This window comes from Lepidothrix coronata, unplaced genomic scaffold, assembly GCF_001604755.1.
Source record: "Lepidothrix coronata isolate B3197 unplaced genomic scaffold, Lepidothrix_coronata-1.0 Scaffold6, whole genome shotgun sequence".
Taxonomy (NCBI): domain Eukaryota; kingdom Metazoa; phylum Chordata; class Aves; order Passeriformes; family Pipridae; genus Lepidothrix; species Lepidothrix coronata.
The window spans coordinates 4,577,330-4,601,044 of NW_016690186.1; the positions used below are offsets into that span (position 1 = coordinate 4,577,330).

Below are 23,715 nucleotides of genomic sequence, written 5' to 3' on the forward strand. Positions count from 1 at the left end.
GCAACATCAGTGAGGCCATCTCTTTAAAAATAGTGATTACTATGAAAATTCATTAGTCCATTTTTCTTGTTTTATTATAATTTTTTTGAGAACCTGTTATATACTTCAAAATTTGTGTGGCTCAGTTCCAGAGGTTCATTAATACTTTGATGATCTATTCATGCCAGGACAGTCTGAGGAGATAAGGTAAACTGAAAACTATGTTGTGGGTATTTCAAGTTAGAAGCATCATACTGTGTGCTAAACAAATTCTTGGACTTCTCCTTTGCGTTTCTTTGTTGCAGTGTATTGGATGATTGTGGGTTTCTGTTCGGTGTATCACAGCTTAAGAAAGAACTTAAGTTTCCAAGACTTAAAGCTTTTAAGCAGAGATGATCTGTGTTGATTTTAACTATGATGTATTTGTCTGCTTATGTGTTCTCTATTACCAAACTCTTTCTGAATGCCTGTTTGTATTTCTGAATATTAAAGTGAAACGTACTGATGATAATAAACTTGATAAGTATAAGGTAACTCTGAAACAATACAATCAGTACTAAATTATTGAGCAAACAAAGCTAGAGAAGGGAAAAGATGAAAGAATTCTAGTGTTGAAGTAAAAGCATAGGAATCCCGTTGTCCTACTGTTGTTTCATCCCATGGGGTTGTGGGTTTGTTTTGGATTTGGGATTTTTTTGAGACGTTTAAGATTCATTCTGGGATCTGATAAGGAAGTGGAGAGGAATTTGTAGCTAATTCATGGGCTGGTTGAATTCGGTTAGTTTGTTCCTGCTGAATACATATTTTGTAATGCTGCTGAGAAAATTGTCCTGTTGTAAGACTGAGTTTCAGCATGCCTAGAGTGCTTTTTCCTTTTCCACTCTTTCTTGAAACTGAAGACACAAATAAATTTGTCTTTATTCGATGTGAACCTCATTGCAAATGATAAAACCAAAATGTGTCCCAGGCTGTTGGCTGTGTTTATTTTTGTTGAATTTTCTTTAGCTGTTTCTGGATGTTTGACTAATAATATATTTATTATTCTAAAATAATAATTTGAATTTAATGACAACAACAGAACTGGCTTAATTATCAATATAAAAAGATAACTTAAACAGTACTTAACTAATGGTTTAATAGAATGCAAGAAAATATACTGTAATTATAAAAGAAAAGCGAATGAGTGAATTAAACAAGAATATGTTGTGTTATGTCTATAAATACTTGAGCTCTTTTTTTTGTTTCTTCATTACTCTATTTTTAAAAGATGGAGTTAAGAACTGTCTTCATTTCTAATGCTCAGAATAAGAGATGTGATTTGTATGAACATATGCAGCAATTATGCCAAAACTAAATTTCTTCAGTTCTGTGGTTACTATGGTAACAAAAATTCACTGTATTTCATTTAGACATATACAACAGAATAGAAGATGTTAGATTTAAGATTTAATAACCTTTTCAAAAATATTGTGCTATACTACATGATATTTTAATTATGTGTAAGGGGATAGATCAAATAACTAACATGCTTAGTAGCATGAACATTGCTACTAATAATCTTTAAAATATATTTGGATGATTCTTGTGGTAATAGCAGCTTGGATGCTAATATCTGACAATTAGATTAAATTTTTCTGCGTGATCTGGGAGATTGCTCCTGCTACTGTGAAGTCTCTTTGGCCCCTCAGGAGTGAGGAAGAGAACAGTTGTCTGGTTTCTGGCCTTGGAATGTGTGAGGAGGGACACTGAAACAGAAAATTAAGTAGCATCTTTAGTCAGAGATAATTACGTTTTTTATGAACTCATGTCACAGAATGTGCTCTTAGTCTTAAGGTATTTATTTTCTCAATACAACTTGGTAGAGGTATAATTCATCTTTTCTGATTCATGTCAGAAAGGTGGAACTCAAGAATATGTAGAGAGAAAGACCAAGTGAATCATTCATGACTATGGCACAGAATACCTGGATTTAATTGCCTTATATATTAAAAATTTCCTGTGTCCTTGACTTTTATCCTGTGTAATTGTATGTGGGTTGGTTGGTTTGTTTGGAGCTCAGAGTTGCACTAAGGTGTATGGAAAAAGAATAGGGATTAAGTTTACTGAGGTGCAGACTGTCTAGCTGGAAAGAACCACAAGAATAGTGGAATATTGAAAAAAAATCAAATTGATTTTGATATGGACCTATTTGAAGTATTTATATGATAGCAGTTAGAGTTCAACTATAATATTTTTAGTTTTGAATATCATTAGAAGTTTGTGAGAGTACATTATTGGATCTTCATTGCCTTCTTAAAGATTAAAGTGGCTGGTATAAGGAACTAGTTCTTGGGATCTTGTTCCTGTGATAGGAATAAAGCACAACAAAGAAGCTAAGGACTTTTTCCTGTCTTTTACTGATTTTAGTAGCAATTCTTATAGTTCTGTTAGAGTTGGTGGTTTATATTAAACCCTGTAAAATTCTACATGAAGCCTTGTTTTCAAGTGGGAGGCCAGACTATCACTATAACAGATTTTTAATCCTTAAAATTACTATTTAAACAACACCAAGTACTATATTAGAATATCTGCACAAAATGTAGTTTGGGGGAATAATTTCAGGGATATCAATCCCTTTCTGTGCATTCTGAAGTAAACCTGGGCTGTTTAAAATGATTCACTGCTTCACCTGAGGACAGGCAGAAATTGCACAAGAAATTCTAGGAACCTAAAATCACATGAATCCCTTCAGAAAGGGAACATTTGGAGGTCAGGAAATGATAAAGTGAAGATTGTTCTTGGGATGTTAGCTTCTTTTAACTATGACTAGGTTATAATTTTTATTTAGGCTGACTACATTTTGTGGAAGGAGGAAGAATTCTGACACAAATGCCATAGTCACAGTGGAGCAGAGATTGATGAGAACATTTTAAACAAATATCTATTGTTCTTATGAGGTAGATAATCTCAATTTGCACTTAGTTTACTTCATGGGGAATTAGACTTTTGGTGAAGAGGTAAGTATGGGAGTTGGTGTGAAAAAAGTTCTAACAGAATAAGCTTTTTATGAAGCATATTTAGGAATATCCCAAGTCTCTGCCTGAGAATTGGCATTTATGATGAGAAATAGTAGCATTAGCTTATGTTAGGTGGATAGAAGTACTAATATCTGAATTCTGGTTTCTTTTATTGAAAAATATTATCAAGGTTTTTTTTTTAACAAAAATTATGTTAGTTTCTCATCCTTCTGTTTGAGATGTTGGTATTAGAAATCTATTTTTAGCAGCTGACAAATTATTTCTTTCATAATAAAGTATCAAGAGGGTAATTAAAATGTTGTATGTGTTTGCTTTAGTTATATTCATATTTAATAATATATAAGGTACATATATTTTGATAAATATGTAAACATGCATCTCTGATGAAAGATTCACCATAATTTTTTTTCTTCTTTATGGAGTTACACAGAATGACTTTTAGGAATTATACTGTAGTAATATGACTAATGTACTGGTTATTTTTGTCAGAGTGTTGGTTAGTTTGAATTCTGTAAAGCAGTTAGCGCAGAATAACACTTTCCTATGGTCAGAGGTATATATTACAGAATTGTGAGTGCTATCTCACTGGATTTGGCTTATTTTTTCTGTGTAAGACAATATAATTTTTTAATTTATTTTTATTTTTATGGCTACAGCTGTGATCATAAATAGTGCAATATGCTCTCAGCTCTCAGGCACATGGTGTGACTCTTGGGGTTGCCCTGTGCAGGGCTAAGAGCAATGATCCTTTTGGCCCCTTCCAACTCAGCATATTCTGTGATTCTGTGAATATTTGTATGCATTGAGGCTAAGATTGTCAACAGATACTAAATGAACTATGCGCTGACTAACTTTTTTTCGTTCCTCAGATTGAAATGATTCTTTTGTCATCAACTGTATATTTGTCCACTGTTTTTTTTTAGGGGGGTTATTATGTGCAGGGGAATGCATTATTGTGTTGTGTAACTGATTACTTCACAGACAAGTGATGTTCTCACCTTTTTCTTAACACATGCTACCATATCAGATAATAGTCTGTTCGTACCTTGATCTGAATATATTACTGGCTATACAAGCAACAACAAATTGAAACTGTTTCTTAAACTTTTCTTCTGGATTTCATCCTTTCTTATGTAGTATTTTTCTCATCTTTCTTCATTTCTCTAGAGCTATTCTGTCAATACATATGGTTTGGTTTTTTTGTTTTTTTTTTTACTTACTAAGAGTTTCACATTCTTTTGTATTCTTTGTTGGAGCCTTGTTGGTCCATCTGTCAGGATGAACCTTTAGGAGATTACAATTTCATTTTGCAGAGTCCAAGAAGCTGACATTCTGTCACAGATATAGTTAAAAATTCCTGTTTGCCAAATCGACGTGTTTCTTTCAACAACAGTGAATCCTACCATTGAAAATAATTGTTTCATAGAATTTAAAAAGCCACCAAACTTGAAAAAAAAGCATTAATGTGCAAATGACATGCAAGAATGATTCATGTAATGCATTTCCCATACATTTCCTGAGGAGAGTTGCATAGTTGAAAATATATATGGTGACTCTAAACTTTGTTATAAATTTAATTTAAAAATATCTTTTTCACAAATTTAGTTTGAAAGGCTTTCTTGGTATTACTGAGAGTTTCCAAGTCAGTTAGTTTGTTATGGTAACAGAACAACAATTCTGTCTGCATTGCAGTACATGGAAGTGCATGTAAGAGATCAGCCATGGATTCAGCATTTCTTTTGGCAAGCTCGGTACTCATACATTCTTCTAACGTTTCTTTGGAACAGACTTGAGTTTGACTTTGGTCGACCAATAAATTGAGGTGTGGAAAATGTGAAGTGCATATTTTGATCTTGCTCTTTTTTTTCTCTGACTGTCCATCCAGTTGAACCCTTAAGCAACTATTTTCCATTTCAGAGAGTTTGAGATATATATATATATTTTCATAGTACTACTTGCAAAAATATGGAATGCTAAAATCTATAATCTATCTGATATTTGTTTTCAATATTTTATGTTGATGAAGACCATAATATAGGTATGGGGAGAGGGGGTTCTTTTTTGCTAGTTAGTTTTTGTGGGTTGACAACAGTTGGAAACCACAATTTTCTGGGGACCTCTAATATGCCAGTTGCACCATCCAGAAGCAATCCACCTTTAAGGGTGATAGAGTATTCTGATAAATTACCTCAGTCTGTGGTCCTGAGACTTAACTACCTAGCCTTCATCCAGTGTTATTTTCTGAATTATGCAAATTACGAATAAATAATCTTGGGAGTTTTTATTGTAGTAAATCTCAGTTATATGTTTACATGGAAATAAGTGGATTTTTTTCCACTCTTACATGTCTCCTGTCCAGTGAGATGACAATGATTCAGACTACAAGTTTGTGAATCTCCCTTCCACCAACAGTTTCTTAATTAAAATTCATCTCATATGTTATCCATTTTGTTTTCGTGTTTTTCCAGTCACTGTTGGTTACAACTGTCATCATAGGATCCTAAATAACATGTATAATTTAAAAAGCCAGGTCACATAGGTTGACATTGCATTGTTTTTATTTTTATTTGCTTTTTAACTGTAATTTCATTACTTAAATAGGATCCAGTCTGTGATTTGCAGTGACATCAATTGTTTAGTTGCTGCTTTTCCCTTAGAAGGACGAGTGAAAATGCATTTGCTAACCTTTAAAAATACCTCTGTTACATATCACTGATGTATTCCACTTTATATTTCTAGTTTGCTTTTATAAAAGGATTAGAAGACTTGCATGTAAAATTCTTGCATTTACCAAGGAAGACCAAAGCAGTAAAAGAATAATGTTTTTTAATTAAAGGCTATCAAAAATTTCCTTTCTTTTTTAAATGGCTGTATTGTTAGTTTCATTAGTGATGTAAACAGAATAAATATAATTACATAACAGTAGAAGCAACTAAATGAAATTAATTTTGGTCTTAAAATCTGAACTTCTTTGTTGGGCTTCAGAGTATAAGAAAGATATGAAGTCTATAAATGCTTTGTTAGGATTGTGCTGTGCAGGCATCCTGTGAAGGTTTCTGGCTCTCTAAACAGGCAGAGCAAGATTCTATGAAGTAGGTTTTGTTATCCATTTTAGTGGGCTGTCTTTTCAAACAAAATATTGCAAACCACCTGTTCTATTCCAGTAAGGCTGTTTACGATAAAGTTAAGTTAAAAGAGCCTTATGTAACATAAAAACTTTTAATGTTTTAAGCTGACACTTCAGTTAAAACACGGAGATTATTCTTAAAAAAAAAAACAACCAAACAAAAAAAACCCCCAAAATCCACATATATGAAGGTTATCTGGTTCTCTTTTACTGTTTAATCCCTATTATTGTTATTTTTGGTTCATCTCCAAGGCACATTGAAGCATTGTATCCCCCTGAACCTTATTAGGTTAACATTTCATGTTTGTAGGACAGCTTCTTAGATTTTTTAATAGCTCTACTGCTAGGTTTCAAATATCTTGTTCTCGTTCCTGACACCTCTGCAATCAGATTCCTGTTCTGTGTATTAATTCAATAGTTAACATTCAATAGTGTGACACAGAATCATTTATTTATGTAGTCATAAGGCTAACAGAGTTTAAAGAAAACATAATTGTGAAATCCGCATGTTCTCGTAAAACAGTTCATTTATGTCATGTAGCTTTAAATTCCCATCACGGGAATTACTGTTCCTGAACTTCACCCCTTCATAAGGTTGAAGCAAACATTTGCTGGAACTAAGTATTGTGTACATAAGAGTAGTCTAAGCTTATCTCTAAGGCTTTGTGACCTTTTCGATTTTGCTCTGGCTGTTTCTATAGTAGCTGTCACCTTTGCCTTTTTGGGTTGTGATATTTTTTTTGTTAGAACAGCATCCTTGCTGAGGAGTAATGTAAAATCATAAAAATGGATTCATTTGGGACTAATTATGTAAAATTAGTTGTAGTAAATTGTATTTTGACCTGAGCTCTCTTTATGTCTTTGAAAATATTCCTTTATATTCCCTAAGCATTTTTTCATCTTCTTACATGTGTTTGAGATTGTATTAAAAAAGGATAAGTTTTTGAGCAAATTGTGTGCATAGTAATAGATGTAGCTGTTACATTCTCTGGTAGACAATGTCAAGACCAAAGCTAACAAATTTCCAAATTAAAGGAAGAAAACTGGGTATGAGAAAATCTGATATCAGCCTGCATGTTTAGGAACCTTCTGTGTTCTCTTTCTTTCTCCAGACAAGAACAAGTGGATCACCACAAGGTGACATAGCTGTGCTTTTTTAAATACTTCATCAGCCTGTATTAACAGAATTATGCATCAAATTCAAGAGTTAGAATTAAAGGAGGAAAAATGCTTTCAACAGGTACATTTATGGTTGAAAACGGCCAAGTCCTTTTTCTCTTCATAGGAACATATATAGTTAATTATGGTTACTATGTTGATTTTTATAAAATTTTTGCTTCATGTCTTATGTACTCCCCAAAATAGTGCCCCAGAGTTTAATTTACTGGTCATGAGATGTTTTTAATGTGCTTAACAGTATTGGCAAATGGAACTATCTTATTACAATTAATATAACACAATATCATAATGTAATATCCATGCATCATAAAGATTAATATATTCATGTATGATGATGATTCAGAGTCAAACTGAGTGATATCATCTGCAAAATAGTTTTGGTTACTAATCTTGAGTAGATAGTCAAATGGAGCTGTGTGCCATTTTCTGTCATTTACAGCAAGAAATGTTTTTTCATGAGCAGTACTTAACAACTCCTTGATTGAAAAGTTTCTTTAATATGGAAAGACATGAAAATGTTGTGGTTCTTTCTCTAGCAGAACATGTTTTCGTAGTCTATACAGATTCGCACAAGTTAATAGAAGCAAGAATAAAGGCAAGTTAAAAAAATGGGTAGGTAGGTGAAGAAACAGCCCTATATATATCATTGTAGAAGCTTCCCATTAGCTCCTCTGAGAACATGATTAGTATAATTTAAATAATTCACTTTTACTGGAAAAGTGTTTTCCAAATGTTAATAAATTTTGCATATGTCTACACTGCAGCAAGAAGATCTGATAGCTGCCCGCACAGACAAGTTATATTTAAATAATTTATCTGCAATACTGGCAGTAATGTCATCATAGCAGCACATCAGGAAAGCTGTCTTAGATTAGTATTCCACAAATGCTGTTAAATACTCTGCAGGGAAATTTCTGCAGCTGCAACAGAGATGTTAGAAGAATCCAAGGTACATGAACTACAGTCACATCTTAATTTACAGTATAGACATTAATTTGGTTTGAAAATTTATATTGCCTCATTCACCTTTATTTACTATAATCTGAAAACAGTGAAATTATTTCAATGTCATATTTTTGTCATCAATGTACATAAATTGGATAAGCATTGACATGTCCAGATGTTTATTAATTTTAATGTTAGCTTGTTTCTTTAAGTCTCGTGCATGTTTTCCACATCTTTTATAAGTTCTTGTTACTAAATATACAAAGATTCAAAATAGTCTAAGGCCTTTGGATGGTGACATCAATTTACCCTCATTTCAGCTTGGCAAAACAAAGGGAGACAAGTAATTAAGAAAGGGAGTAGAAAAAAAGTTTGAATGAAATGGCCATTTCTTCATCACATGTTGTAATAAGATGGGGAAAAAACCCCAAGATTTTAAAATCTTTTTCTTTCCTGATTTTCCTATACTTCATACCACTATTAAATGCATAATTTTTGTGTTTTCAGGGTAGTTTGCTAGCTATTTATGGTTAGTTCAAAAAACCTTTTTGCATTTGAGTGACGAAATTCCCTTGAATAATACTCCAGTGTTTATAACTATGTATCTTTAAAGTTAGAGAGTGAGAGAGGATGCTTGTTAAAATCAAAATAGAACATAGATCCTAAATGAAAAATAGCAAGTTGAAGATTTGGGCTTTTTTTTCTAGATACTGCAGGTATCTAGAATATATAGAGTTTATAAATGTTATAAAATGAAAATTAATTTAAAAATGCAAATTTAAAATGTAATTTTAAAACTAAAAATTCATCCAGGTTTTTTCTAAATTTTACTTATTTTTTTCCTAAGCCTAGGATACAATACAATACAATACAATACAATGCAAGTATATTTAAAAGCCAGGTTCTGAGAAAGCACACAAAATAAGTCTGAGTCTGTGATTTTAATTTTTCTTTATGCAGGGTACTTTATGACATAGTTCTAGTCAGATTCTCCTCTTCAAATTCCTCTTTTAATCTTTGTATCTCGTGCACTGAGCTTGTTGTCCTGACTGTTTTGCTCAACAAATCCTGTGTTTCCTTGCATACTTTTACTTCATGTAAGATACACCTATTGATTTATTCTGTGTCTGCCTACTTATCCAATTCCTGTTTATCAAACTCCTGCTTCTGTATCTAATTTGATATCTCTTCAGGTCCCAGTTTTCCTGTCCAATGCTTCCTATTTTCCATTACTGCTCAGATTTTCTTTTTTCCTATTCCCTGTACTTTTGATGTATTTTGTGTTGATCCAGGAAGACTTCAGTAGTATTTCTCTTGGTCTGGTTTTGGCATAGACTTGTTGGCTGTTGTTTCTTCATGGCAAATGAACTATTTTGTGGTGTTCCTTCAAGTGGGGTTCTTTCAAATATAGGTATGTTCAAGTTATGCTTGTATGTGTGATGTAACACTGTGACCGCAGGTTCCATTTCATTTTAGCTGCATATAAAGGACCTGCATGCGCCCTTTAAGCTGCACATGTGGACATAAGAGGGTGGTAGTTATCTTTCCTTCCCTTGTTTTCAGCTCCAATAGGCTAATGATCCCCTTAAGTTTTCATCAGAGCTATGATTTGCTTGTGTTCTTTGATTTCTTGTGCTACTTCTTTCCCCTTCTCACTTGCAGATTAATTTTGTCCTGATCTCTTTTCAACAAAGCCCTACTCTTCTCTGCTTTTGAGTCTCTCAGATTTCAAATGCTTATCTGTATCAAATGCTTATCAAATGCCTTATTGTATTTTTTCATATATCTAAAAAAATCTTCTTTCTTTATTGTTGACCCTAAACTGATGACTTCTCTTAAACTGATAAAACTAAAACTATATCTGATGTGCTGTGCAAGGTATCTGTTTCTGCACAGATAGAGCATTAGATGCTTCTGCTGCTTAGAAGAGCCTGAAAAGTACAGCACATATTGCTCCTGTGTGTTTAGAACTTGGAAAGAATAACAGCTTTTCTACAACAGTTTCTCTTTGGCAAATTCTTGGTATGAGGACAAAAACTGAAGATCTGTGTAAGTACAAGATGTAAAGAAATCTGTTTCTTGTATTTCTGTAAAGAAATATGAAATGCATCTGTATGAGAATTGTGGTATTAATAATTCTTCCGTAAGACTTGCAATTATTCCGTTTAATTAACCAGCATCTAAATGTCTAGGATTTAAGAAAGGAAATTTTGACTTAGTGAAAGTAATGTTTATTTAACAAAGCTAATTTAAATTCAGTCTAAATTTTTTTGTGACGGAGTTTTTACCCACAGGATAACAAAACAGTTCAGTGCTGACTCTGTTGAAGATATCTGGTCATCATTATCCACTAAGCTGGATTTTAAAGAAGCTGATGTAACTTATGAAGGTAAAAATATTTCATAATACTCAGCTGTATGATAAAAGTTACTTATCCTCTTTTAATATGTGCTTTGCATTTGTAATAGTGGTCGCTTGTTCCCTGCTCCATGTCTTATGTAAATGATGTGAGTATCCTTTGAAATCTGTGTGTATCATCTGTCAAGCTGAAAGACACATACATTTTAAATGATATATTAAGTATTATTAAGTCTTCCTATTTGCAAGAAGATAATTTACATTTCTGTATTTAGATCCATACTGTATTTTAACCCATCTGGGATTCGAACCAGCTAAACTAGTTATGTTGGTTGTTGAAAATTCTAGAATTATTTTTTTTCATTTATTTCCTGTAAAACAAATAACTGCATTGCTGTTATGGGATATTTGTAGCATAACCCCAACATAGAATTCTGTTTTATACAGTTTGTGTCTTTAGTCAGAATATACATTTTTTTAATTAAGTTTTAAATATTAAAGAGATTATGTGCATTTTTTTTAAACCAGTGTGCAACCTTTTAAGTACTACTAGCCTGAGGCAATCCCATCTGCAGTAAATTGTGTGATAAAATTTTTCTTGACAGTAGTGAGGCCAAAATTTCACTCCAGATTTTAAATGGTTTTCCTCGTTTTCAATGCTTGCAGTTTTTAATCAAAATAATTTAGGGAAGTATTAACTGTAGAATCAAAACAGAAATGTCTTGGACTCTAGTTGATATAACTCCCATGTTTTATAGATCAGGACAATGGATAATGACCTGAAAGAATCTTTTATCAAAAAAACCCCAACAAAACAAAACAAAACAAAAAACCCCACCCAAAACCAAAAAAACCCTAGGCTTTTTTGATGGCCATATTTCACAGAATGGAACAATGATTTTATTTATCACAAGCAAAACAGTGCTGTTGAAATATTATACTGAATATTCTTAGGCCTCCAAAGACTTTAGTGAAGTAATTGAAATTAAATAAGTATTCTTGAAAAAATTGAGACAATTAGGAACTTGCACTGTTATTTGGATGATTACTTACCCAAGCAAAGAGACAAAGATGAAAATTTTGTGCCATGTATATTAATACATTTTTGTTGCATTTTGCACTGGAAATAAGCTGGAGGAAAATGCTACTGAAAGGTTACATAACTGAAAGTTATGTTTGTAACCAGTTGTGCTTGCCTTGATAGAGGTGAAGAGGCTAGCTTTATTCTGAGAAAGAAGCTGGAATTAAGAGTGTGTGTTTAAGCCTTCATAAGGAACAATTATAATGTATTTTTAAGGACAGAAATTTAGCCAGTTGTGCTTGCTATGAACAGGCCAACTTGGTGTTGAGAATGTAGTTCGACTAAAGAGCATATGATTAAGCTTTCATAAAAAATATTTTTAATGTATTTTTAAAGATGGCAAAGATGTTAACTTTGAAGCAGGAAACAGAAGCTTTGCTATTGGAAGTTACTGAGCTAATTAAGCAGCTGGAGGCTGATCTTGAGGAGGGAGAAAAAGCTTTGGAGTTGACGAAATAGTGAAGGAAAAAGCTCGGCATGAAAATTGATTGTATGTCACTTTGGAGGCTTCAGCAACTCCTCGCAGATGTGCAAAAAGGTATTAGTATTGAAACTAAGAATATTTGTTATTTTTCAGTCAATTCATTACTGAGAGTAAAAATTATGATATGAGTACAGTTGTGTTTACTGTAATAGGAGTACAATATTTACTCTTCTGAATTTGGTATACTTGAATAAATATCTGGAAAAAAAAAAGGGACGTCTGAGAAATAACATAAGTGTAAGGAAGACACTTAAGATGATAATAAATACTATGTTTGGGGCAAGAAATGAAAAGCCAAAACATAATTCTAAAAAAATGCATTTGAATTACATTACAGATTAAACCAGAAATAAATAAGTAATTTCTTTTGAGAAAAATTCATCCATGATAAATTTGAACAAAGTACTCGTTTATTTAATAGAAATGGACATATCATTGGTAGGTATCCTTGAAATCCCAGATTTTGGGGATGTTTACTATTACCTTTTGTGATGAACAGGCATCCACACAGTCGAATTAAAGAAAAAAAAGGGGTGGGGAGGGGGAAAGGAGCAACTTAGCAGTTTGCTGTTTGTGTTCTGGCTCATGGGCAAAAGCAGGTGCTCTCTGAATTTAGGCTTGTAGAAGAGCAGTGTAATTTATCACAGTAAGTTCCCAAATATAAAATCACGATTGTACTCTAGTGCATATTCTGATGCATATCACCCTGAGGTTTTTGACAAATATCTCACAGTCCAGAGTGTGGTGACAATGCAAGAGACTCTGTAGCTGTGTTTACTGATGGGTAAACATTAAGTGAAGATCAGTGTATAATGAAAGCAAGACAGTCCCAAATGCTTCTTCCCCCTGTCCATGAAGGTGAAATGTCAGATCTTAACTATATATCCTTAACTGTATATGAAAAAAAATATTTGTTTGTTTGTTTGTTTGTTTTAGCCAATGGCTAACTCTTGATTTGGAAATTAGAAACCTGTGTTAAGGTGCTACCAGTTTGCAGAGATTGCTTTTCTTAAAAGCAATTGCCTCATAAGGACAATTTTAGATGCCTTAAAAAGAGAGGAGGACATTGGATAAATAATCAGAACTAAAAATCATTGACAGGATAGAAAATGCTTTCAGGAGCAAATCCTGTGGCAACTGAAAGGTCAGTTTTACAGAAGTAAAGAAATGCAGTAAGAGAAGGTTGATAATATAATCTTCATTCCTCAGCACAGTAGCTCAGGATTTTTGCTGCAGAGGTGTTACTTTCTACTTTTGATGTTCCTACCTACGGCGAATGCAGTTGTAAATAATCTTTCTGTGTTGCTATGCATTTCTGTTTCTTTACTGTTTAGCATTTTCTATAAATATCAAAAGTTTAGAATAGTAGAATATAATTATCACATTTTCAGTTCTGTTAATATAAGCAATGATACAGTATTATTTTTAATTTTTTTTAAGCAAAATAAAGCAGCATGAAATTCGGCTGTGAAAATTGACCAGGTTTTTCTCCCTTGATTTATCAGTGGGCTATGTCAGTATGGTGTCATGTCCTTGGAGTAAATTTGTAATTTTCAGGATTATGACATTTCATAGTATTATTCATAAGACAAAAAATATGCTAACGTGGTTTTGAGGATAAAGAGAAAAGACCCTCAGGGATATCATAATTATCCCTAATCTAAGTATTACAAACCCAGGAGATTAATTAAGAGTTTGCGTGACCTATTCAGAGTAGACACTGAATCCTGTTATTTCTTCAGACTTACCTTGATTTCCATTGTTACTAACTCCTGCTGTATCTGAGTCCTGTAGCACACTCATGTAATTACAGTGATGTAACCTATCTTCAGAAGTTACCTTCTCTGAAGTAGAACAAAAGTTCAGTGTAAACCACATTTTATTCATCTTAATGTTCAACATCATTTTGTACGATGCAGACAAACCACTTGTTCATGCAATGTCTTTCTAACTTTTAGTAGAAAATTACAGTTTTGCAAATTTGTGATTTATGTCTTGTTAACATAGCAAAATTTATCAACTGTTGAGGAACTTCACTGAATATTCTACAGCTACTTTCAGAAGTAAAGTATTTTTTATATCAGTAAAATATGCTTCCCTCTCTCAAAATTATGGCCAAGTTTACTTCTCTTGAGATGTTATCTGATTTTTTTCTCATCTGATAATTTTACTTTACTTTCCTTAGTTTCATACCAATAAATTTTCCGTCAGCTGCTGCATAACACCATCTCTAATAAGCTTTTTTATTTCTAAGCAAGATAAAATATATTTTGTTATTCAGCAACCAGTGGTCTAGTCATATATTTTCTTGTAAAGACCCATTGGAAATTTATACTAAAGTCAGAAAATTAAATGCAGCAAACTGAATTAAGACTGACATACTTCTGTGTGGCAACAGAATATGTTTTGTTTGTTAGCTTTGAGTTTGTATCCTTAGTTTAGCTTTTTTGAAACCACGTTTAGTTCATGAAGTGTCCCTGAACTGAAAACAGTTTTCTTATTAAAAGGTTGTGTGCCCTGTGCTTCCTGTGCATCAACATATGTCATACATCAACATAGCTGGAGGCTAGGAAGCTTGGTAAAGCTGTTCTTGTGTCATAATAGCCTCCTCTAGATATGCCTTAAGGCTAGATGTTTTCATTTCCTTCATAAACCAAAACCACCCCTGGCTTTGAACATTTGCTTGATTTACACACTAGGATAATTAAGTATGAGTTTATAAAAACGTTCTAATCCTAATGCAATATTTGGTGATCTTTTGTAACCAATGTCCTTTTTCGGCCTTCAAAGTAGTCCACAGTTTTAGCATTATGATAACATATTTCCTAATCTCACTAGGTATTTATGTTGTCATTCAGAAACTCACAGTTTTTGTGCTAATTACCTTTTTAATGGAATATGAAATGCGTGTTCAAGATATCTTGGAGCTACGATGGCATTTTCATAGTAAAAGCTGTCAGCTGCCACAGGTACAAAACCAAATACTTAAGAAACAGCCAACTGAGAGATTCGGGAGGATATAGACTCCATGAAGAAACACAGCCCTCTGCTGGAAGAAAAGCTGAATCTAGAGGGCGAAACTGTGAAGGATATGTTACTGGTGTATGAAAAGGTAAGTACGAATCATATGAGCATGTTTCTTTTAGAACCTTTCCACTACATAGGTGCATAACCTTTCGGAAAACAACGGTCTTTTGGAAGTATCAAAGTCTGTTGTAAATTTAATATGCAAAGACTGTGGACTGTGTGCCCATACCACTGCATACAGGCACTCAGTGCAGACAGAATCCGGGGAGCATAATGCTCTTGGCCTTTAATAAATGTCTCTTAAGCATACATGGAATGTAATTCTAACTTTATAAGTTGACTTCATGGGGGATTTTTCATGGGAAAGATAGAAGGCACATATCTGATATTTGCATAGATTCTGCTCACATTTCTCACAGACATCTGTGTTTCAGAACATGGAGATGTCAAAAAAAGTTTGCAAGATTCAATTATTCTTAGGTACTAATGTACATTTTTTCTAATTTATTTGTTTATGGTATTTAATGATTGTAATATTGATAATAATATATTATTTTTGATAATAAATGCTAATGTGGATTATGCCAGTCTAAATAATCAAAGTGAAGCAAATTTCCATGTAACTTAAAACTGATTTCTGAAACTGGAGGGATAATGTTTTTCTTCAAGTTCAAATGCTAGTGATAATTATTATGTTTTCTATATATTTTCTATATAACAACTCTTGAGTGTTATATCTTTTTCAAGATATTTACAGTTTAAAATGGTCTCTTTTTTTTGTAGGCCATTCATAATATTGTCTCTTTTAATTTGTGTTATTTTCAATTCATATTTGGATAACTCTACAGTCATGTCAAAACACTTCTAAAATGAAAAAGTTAGTTGCCTATTACACAAATAGTATGAGAATTATCAAGAATTAGTTCTAACCTATGAAACAGCTCGCGGTTCTATCAGTGCTATGAGATATGTTTGAAATACTAATTAAAAATCAAGTTGATAACTTTTTAATTTTATATCCTTTTTTCTTATTAATGCCTTGAAATATATTATATGCAGTTCAAATATTGAGACGTACTAAAATACAACTCCGTAAGTACACTTAAAATATTTTTTTCTAAAGACTCTTTTTAATAAATACTTTTTTTTTCAGAGCAGTTTTTTCTGCATATCATAAGAAGATAGACTTGGTGTTACTGTATTTATATGTATTTATTTATGACTATTTATATATTTGTGTTTATCTTATTTATATATTTACTTTCAACAGAATTTCTAATTGTCAAGTAAATTACCTGTGGCTTTTATTGTAATACAATTTATGTAGTTAGTTACTCAGATTTGGGTTTTCCTCCCACAGCCTTAAAAAAGCAGCTGATACTTAGTTTTCTTTGCAATTAAAACAATTATTTAATATTCAGTCCCTTTTTTAATATCCAGAGAACTATTTTAAGCAGTGATGTGCTAGATTATAATAAAGATTTTATATTATTTTATCTCTTTCTATTTGTAATATTTTAAAAAGCAGAGACAACAGACGTGCATATCTCTATTTGAGAGTTGTTACAAACCGAGTGTCCCAATACTATTAAAAACATTAAAAATTGCAGTCACTGGCAGCATTGTCTCAGGCTCCTTCTTTACAAAGGTGACTGCCAGGCTTGCACAGCCTCTGTTACATGTTTCAGTTATGATTTTGTCAGATTACTGACTGAAACTTCAGTGGCTTCTTTGCACATTATTTCTTTCTTTCTGCTCCAGAGGTCACTATCTTCCCATGAAAGTAGCCACCTTTTCAAAAGAACTCCAAAGTTTTTTAACAGAATGAAAACCCTCTTGCTAACATTTCATTGTATTATGAAATTTTACAACACATTCTGTTGTTTTTCCTGGAATTTCATCTTTAAACATCATTTTTTAAACTGCCAAGAATCAGTCAAATCTCGAAATTATATTTTCTTTTAAACATTATGTATGATTTTTATATAACATCTTTCAGAAAATTTGTTTTATTTTCTTAGGCATCAAAAATATGCGGTGATGTTCATTGGAAACTTATGGAAATACAAAAGGCAATGAAAAGAATTGACCCTTGGATTATCAAGCGGAGCAATAGTAACAATAGCACACTGCTAATAAACAGTCAGCGACAAGTATTCTCTCCTTTCTATCGCTGAATATGCAAAGAGTCAGTACCAAGAATAACTATGCCAAAGAACAAGAATACCGAGTACTTTGATATTTGGTAGGAGGGTGCACTCGACTTTTCTCCACATGCCGATGGCTCGGTACCAGGTTTTATTTGGCAAAGTAGCAAGTGATACGGTGGCTCTTTTTCACTTGAGGTGAGGAAGGCTTACAGGCATAATTGAAAGACATCAGTACATTTTCAAAATAAATGAGTGGCCATAGTAGGTTTTTCCAAAATTCTGCATGGTAATTATGGAGTATATAAATTTCGTGTAAGTCATGAAATTTGGTCCATCTTATTCATTCAGAACCTCTGGGGTTCACTAGGAATTTATATGCCAGTTCCATAATTCAAGTTGCACTATGCACTATCTGAGTTGGGTCAGCATGCCCTTTTCTGGCATTCCAGAGAGTTAATGTTTTAAAGTGCCTCATGTACAGTCGCAGTTAAAAACCTGTCCTGCCCACTGATGTTTCATTCAAGGAAGTAAGACTAATGCTAATGGTTGAGCTGTACGTGCAGACTTGTGTCCTTTGTAACCTCATTTCAGTAAATGTTAATTTCTCATCCATTTCAAGGGGCTGTCCCATGTAACTCCCATTCCCTGTTTCTTCTAAAGGATCATTTTCGTTCAAATTCACTACAGAGTTGGCCTCATTAGTTTACCTAAGAGCTGTAAAGGGGCAATTACAGAGCTGAAGAAAAGTTTCTTCTTACTGGATGCCTTATTTTTTTAAGAAATGAGGACTTTAGAAAAGTATCTGTTATCTGAAGATCCATTTATCTTCTCAGGTTAGTGCCATGTCTCTTCAAAATGAAGACATTGCAATTCTCTTGCTGCAGGATGTCTGTTTCCATACACTGATCCACTCAGCTCACACCAAGTACTGTGAACACAATATACTCCCTGATCATTTGTAGAGGAGAATTATGTTTATTGGATAAACAGTGGAATTTCATAAAGTTCTTGGCAGCAGCACTATATTCCTCAAAGAGATGGGCCATCTGTCTGCTAGACTATTGGGTGATTCTAGAACACTGTGACACTCTTTATGCTTCCAAATGTGACTGTGAACTACAAGAGCTACTCTTACCACCAGCACAGGTGGAATACCTGTAAAAGCTGTTATTCACTTCTGCTCACTTGATGCCTGTTTGCCAAAGATGATTCTTGTCTGCATGTATCTAAAAATCTTATGCCACACATCAACCCATCTTTGCCAAGAAAACATTCAACTCTAGAAGTTGTTACTGTCAGAAATAAATGTGGTCATTTTCGTTGTGTACAGGCCAGCAGCATGCTTGCTAGACTTTCTAAAAAGACAGAAAGTAAGCAGCATGAATAATTTATTGTCGTGATTTAACCCCACTAGGCAGCTGAGCCCCACACAGCCACTTGCTCACTTCCTCTGAGCCAGGATGGTGTGGAGAAGCAGAAGGGTAAAAATGAAAAAACTCATGGGTTGAAATAAATACAGTTTAATAGAAAAAAAACAAAAGCCACACAAACAAGCAAAGCAAAACAAGGAATTTGTTCACCACTGCCCATGGGCAAGCAGGTGTTCTGTCATCTCCACGAAAGCCAAGCTCCATCACATCTGAGCATATACTGTGGAATATTCCTTTGGCCAGTTGAGGGGCAGCTGTCCAAGCTCTGTCTCCTCCTAACTCCTTGTGCCATCCAGCCTGCTTCCTGGTGGATTCAGGTGCAGAAAAAGCCTTTGATCTGTGTAAATGCTGCTAACATTCCTGCGTTATCAACACTGTTTCCAGCATAAACACAAACCATAGCATCATACAAGCTACTATGAAGAAAATTAATTGTATCGCAGCCAAAACCAGTACACTTATACACAGCCCATTATAATTCTTGCATTCAGTCTTTTATAAGCTTGTCTACCATGAAGGCCAAAAACAAATCTTCAAATAACTGAGTAGCTGAGAGAGCTTAGGGTACTGTGAGTTACCATTTTATTTGATGGACCAAATAGGAAGAATTGTTATACTATTTAACCCGTATGTCTACTGCATTTGTAATATATGGGAGAATAAAACAAGGCATACAGTAGAATTAGGGGGTATCTTGGCCCCCTCCATGAATGGACCCACTCTCAGAGGGGCATAAAGAAGAGGTCATAGTGAGTGGAGACATTTTCTCTTGGTTTTAAATTTTCTTTTAAGTTCTTTCTTCAAGAAATAACTGTAATTACTAAATGTGATTGTTTTGCTTACCGTTTATGGTGCTCAATATCCCATAGTAAAGAGCTGCAGCTGATTATAATGGGGGGGTTGGTTGTATCATTGTTTCTTTAGATTATAACATATTGGCAACTTTATTTCAAAAACTGATTAGTGTTCAGGAACTTGAAACACTTCTTTCAGTCCCACAGAAGGGGTACTTGCTGCCTGCCTCAGAATCTTGACAATTAATAAGCCTTGAAGCACAAAGTAGCACTGACTTTTCCAAAACAGAGCACTCTCACAATGTATTTTGTGGTAATTATCAACATCAGGAAATCATTACTTTGGCTAATATGACTGGTCCTTTTGATGTCTGCTATCCAGGGAGATCTGTGCTTGACAGTCAGCTAGAGCAGAAATAATACTGACACACTCCTGAACAAAGGAAGGTTGTTTAAAAGCAATAATCCTGTTTCTTTAAGATGTCACATCACTGTGGATCTCTTTGTCATTGGCACTAAACAGCAGAACTGAAGAACTCTTTCTGTAATATGTTCATACTTTAATATGTGAGCAGGAGGAATCCTGGGTAACATGCGTTTACTCAAATGATGTAAGAGGGATAGCTTAGCAATACTAGAGAACTAAGTGTGTCTCTCTGACTTGTTTCTTTCGTCCCCACGTCTGAATTTTTCCTTTTTTTTTTTTTGATTCTAAGCTTTATATAAGCTTTACGATAATTATGCTAATTATATTTTTTTATCTCCAAGGTAAATTCGCAGTCAATACATTTATTTTTAGTTACTAAAGCTTAAGCTCTTAATTTCAGAGCCTGATTTTCATTCAGGAAAGAATATTAGTATATGAAAAATTAAAATTGTAGTCAGATATATAGCTAAATTGGAAGTATTTTATTATACAACCCCTGAAACTAGAATTTTGTCATAACACTTGTCAAAGCTGGAGTGACTTCTGAAAATAATTCTCCAATTAATGTCACTATGTATGTCTAAACAAAAGAAGAGGTATGTGAAATAACACATTTTTTATGTATATGAGCCTGTGAATGCAAGCTTCACAATGTCTCCACAATGTTTGGAATTTTAATTATAGCTTAAATATGTATATAGAGATGATCTGATCAAATACTCATTATCTCCTCCATGGATTCCAGCTGAGAGAAATCAGACAGCATGGACCTTGCTTCTGTAACTTGCTAAGTTCATTGCAAACCTCATGTTGATTTTAATTATGGAAAAGATCAGGTACTGAGTAAGAAGTATTACCAAAAATGTTGTGTGATTTATTACTATGTATTCAGATACTCTGCAAGTGAGTTTAGTGTTTCACTAGCATATTCAATGTTCTATCAACTCATCTGAATTAGAAGCTGCTGGTGAAAGTTATTAGCAATGGTTATAGTGACCATTGCTGGAGGTGATTTTATCATGTAGTACCAGAATAAAAACTGTTAAAATTATACTTTCTTTTCTATTTTTCTTTTTTTTTTTTTAACCATTCCATCCTATACCTATGATTAAACTTTTTCTTTATCTATTCATGTTTACAGAGTGTGATTTTTGTCCTTTTGTGAGCAAATTGCTGTAGTTTGGGAGTCTAAGTCTTAAGATGTATGCAGTGATAAATATTGCTGTGTATTGTCAACCTTCTTCACTAGGCTATATTCTCCTCTACTTAGGACTTTGTTCATTCTTCCTTTCTTTTTTCTAAAGCAACTTTCATTATTTTCAATGTGCTTTCAGAAGACTTCTGTATTTTATGGCCTTTTCACGATGTACTCTGATTCCTTTTCATTACGGTGATATAACTCTCTGAAATGGGTTGAAAGGTAATGCAAACAGTATTCCAAATTCAGCCATGTCACTGACTTAAAGAGGAACATATTAATCTCATTTTTTTTCTGATGTTTACATCCCATTTCTTAATTTGGAACTTTAAAATGTACTTAATTTCTCTGATCTTCTACTTCTTTTTGAGTTTGGACACTAAATGGTATGTACTCTTTTGTTACCCATTTACTTAATTTGCATTGAAATTTTTCTTAAGTTTTTAAATTTGATTTGGCCTTGCCTATTGTAATCACATTATATGCAGAATTTTAGTTTAACTACATGTTGCTCTTTCATGTAATTAGTAAATATATCAAAGCACAGATATGGGACTTTGAGATACCATGCTGTTGGCCTATTATTTCAATGAAAATTGATCATTTAATCTTACTTCTGCATTTTCATTGATGTTAGAATTTTTCATCTTGCCTTCTATTTCACTTTTTAAAAGTTTTTTGTGCAAGATTTTTTCAGTTCCCTGTAGAATTCTGTCACTGTATCACAGCTGTCAGCTTGCTTAGCAGTTATAGGGCAATGTGGGCAGTTTTTCTGTTTTGTTTTGGTAGTCTTGGTGCAAATCAAGGCTCTAGAGATTGTTTCATGTGCAAGAAAGAAAGTGTGGTATTTTCCTGTAACAAGCCTTTGTTCTGAGGTGCATTAAAATTTCTTTGTTCTTTTGTTCTTTTTGAAAGAAGTCATAATGTAAGTAAAATACTCATGATAATGGCAATAGGTAAATAATACCAGAAATTAATCATCTATACTGACAGAAATATGCCATGTATATTTTCTGTTTCACCTAGTTATGTGATTTCCTATTCATACCCCATGAGAGTGACGTAGACTGCACCTTGCAACCTATTTTGTGTGACTGTGAATTTAACTAAAAGTGCTAATGACAAGGATGTTTTTAGGAATATCAGCATTTTGGGCAAAAACTAGAAAACTGTTCTTTTTATACCACGGTGAAAAAAAATTTTTTTTTTTTCTTACTATATCTGTTAATTTTTTTTTCCAGCTATTTGCTAGACTGGTAGTTAAAGTCATGCTTGCATTACAGAGAAAGTAGACCTTTCAGCTGCCATCTGAGGAGGACTAGAATAACATGTGGTATCGATAGGTGTGAGAAAGACAGATTTGTGGCGGCACAGACTTGAAAGACTGTTCTGCAGTTCATACTCTTTTCTTTATGTTCAGTGCCATCACTGAGAAAATGATGAAGACTGCACAAAACTGAAAATACTGAGGCTGTTGTACATCATATGGCACAGGCTGTTGCTTTTACACATACACATTGTGGCTGATAGTGCTGTAATTTTTCATGAGAAAACTACAACTCAGAAAGTTGCTAAAAATATATTCTCTGACACTTCACAAGGTAAGTCTTTACTTCACTAGATGAAACCTTGGAAGCAAGTTAAGGAAGAAGGTCTATAAAATAATCTTGTAGAAATGGCTCTTGAATTAGTGATGAAGGCTCTTTATTTTTGTTTTCTGTTTTCTGAACTGCATCTAAGTATGCAACACTTCAGGATTTTTTGGGTTGTAATGCAATAGATGTCTGTAGAACTCAACTACTGTTGGTCTTAGTTCTGCTGTGGTGGATTTATTTTGCCATTTAAAGCACACTTTTACATATATTATTGACCAGAATCGTTCTCTAGGGAGCATGCAGGGAAGGTTTTTTCTGCCTGCTGAAACAATAATAAAAATAAGGTACAAACACCAGCAGCCATTTAAAAATTCTAACCCAATATCCTTCTATTTATTTTGCCTTTTGTCAAATCAATTCCCACACACAGGCATAACAAAAGCCCTCTTTTCAACCTATAATAAGGCCTAAATGTGTCACGTGGGAGTGCTTTCCTGAAGTTATTATTATCTTGTTCTATAATTATGGCAAGTTTTCCTTCTTACAATGCTGTTAAATCTGCTATTTAGAGTGAAAGTCCTTGTCCCCTCCTTTGACACTGCCTACAAGTTCCTTTTAACATGAAAAATTGACGTAGGTAAAAAATTTACTTCACAAATGACATTTGTCCACAAAATTACAGTGAAGTGGGTTGATTAAATGAAAATAGTTCTGAAGTAGATACAGCCACTAGCAAGCAGAGTGTTGACTCTTAGTTTGTTTCGTAAACATATGAGATATGAAACAAAGCCTTGTGTTTAGCTACACCAATACCTGCACAGAGATCCAACGTTGGCAGGCTGTTTAGGTGCAAGTGAACTGGTAGCATGAGTAGTTTTGATATCTGGCTGAAACTGCATGAACCTGCCAGGGCAGATATTTTGA

General features: G+C 33.5%; 1 protein-coding gene across 1 annotated transcript in view; it reads left to right on the top strand.

The window, feature by feature from the left end:
* The window catches only part of CCDC178 (coiled-coil domain containing 178), a 176,535-nt gene that overhangs the window by 26,101 nt on the left and 126,719 nt on the right, over positions 1-23,715 (top strand). The window contains 6 exon segments of the mRNA XM_017830823.1: positions 7,236-7,374; positions 10,542-10,623; positions 12,023-12,224; positions 15,039-15,155; positions 15,158-15,282; positions 17,219-17,328. Of these exon segments, the coding sequence (XP_017686312.1) occupies positions 7,236-7,374; positions 10,542-10,623; positions 12,023-12,224; positions 15,039-15,155; positions 15,158-15,282; positions 17,219-17,328 (775 nt within the window).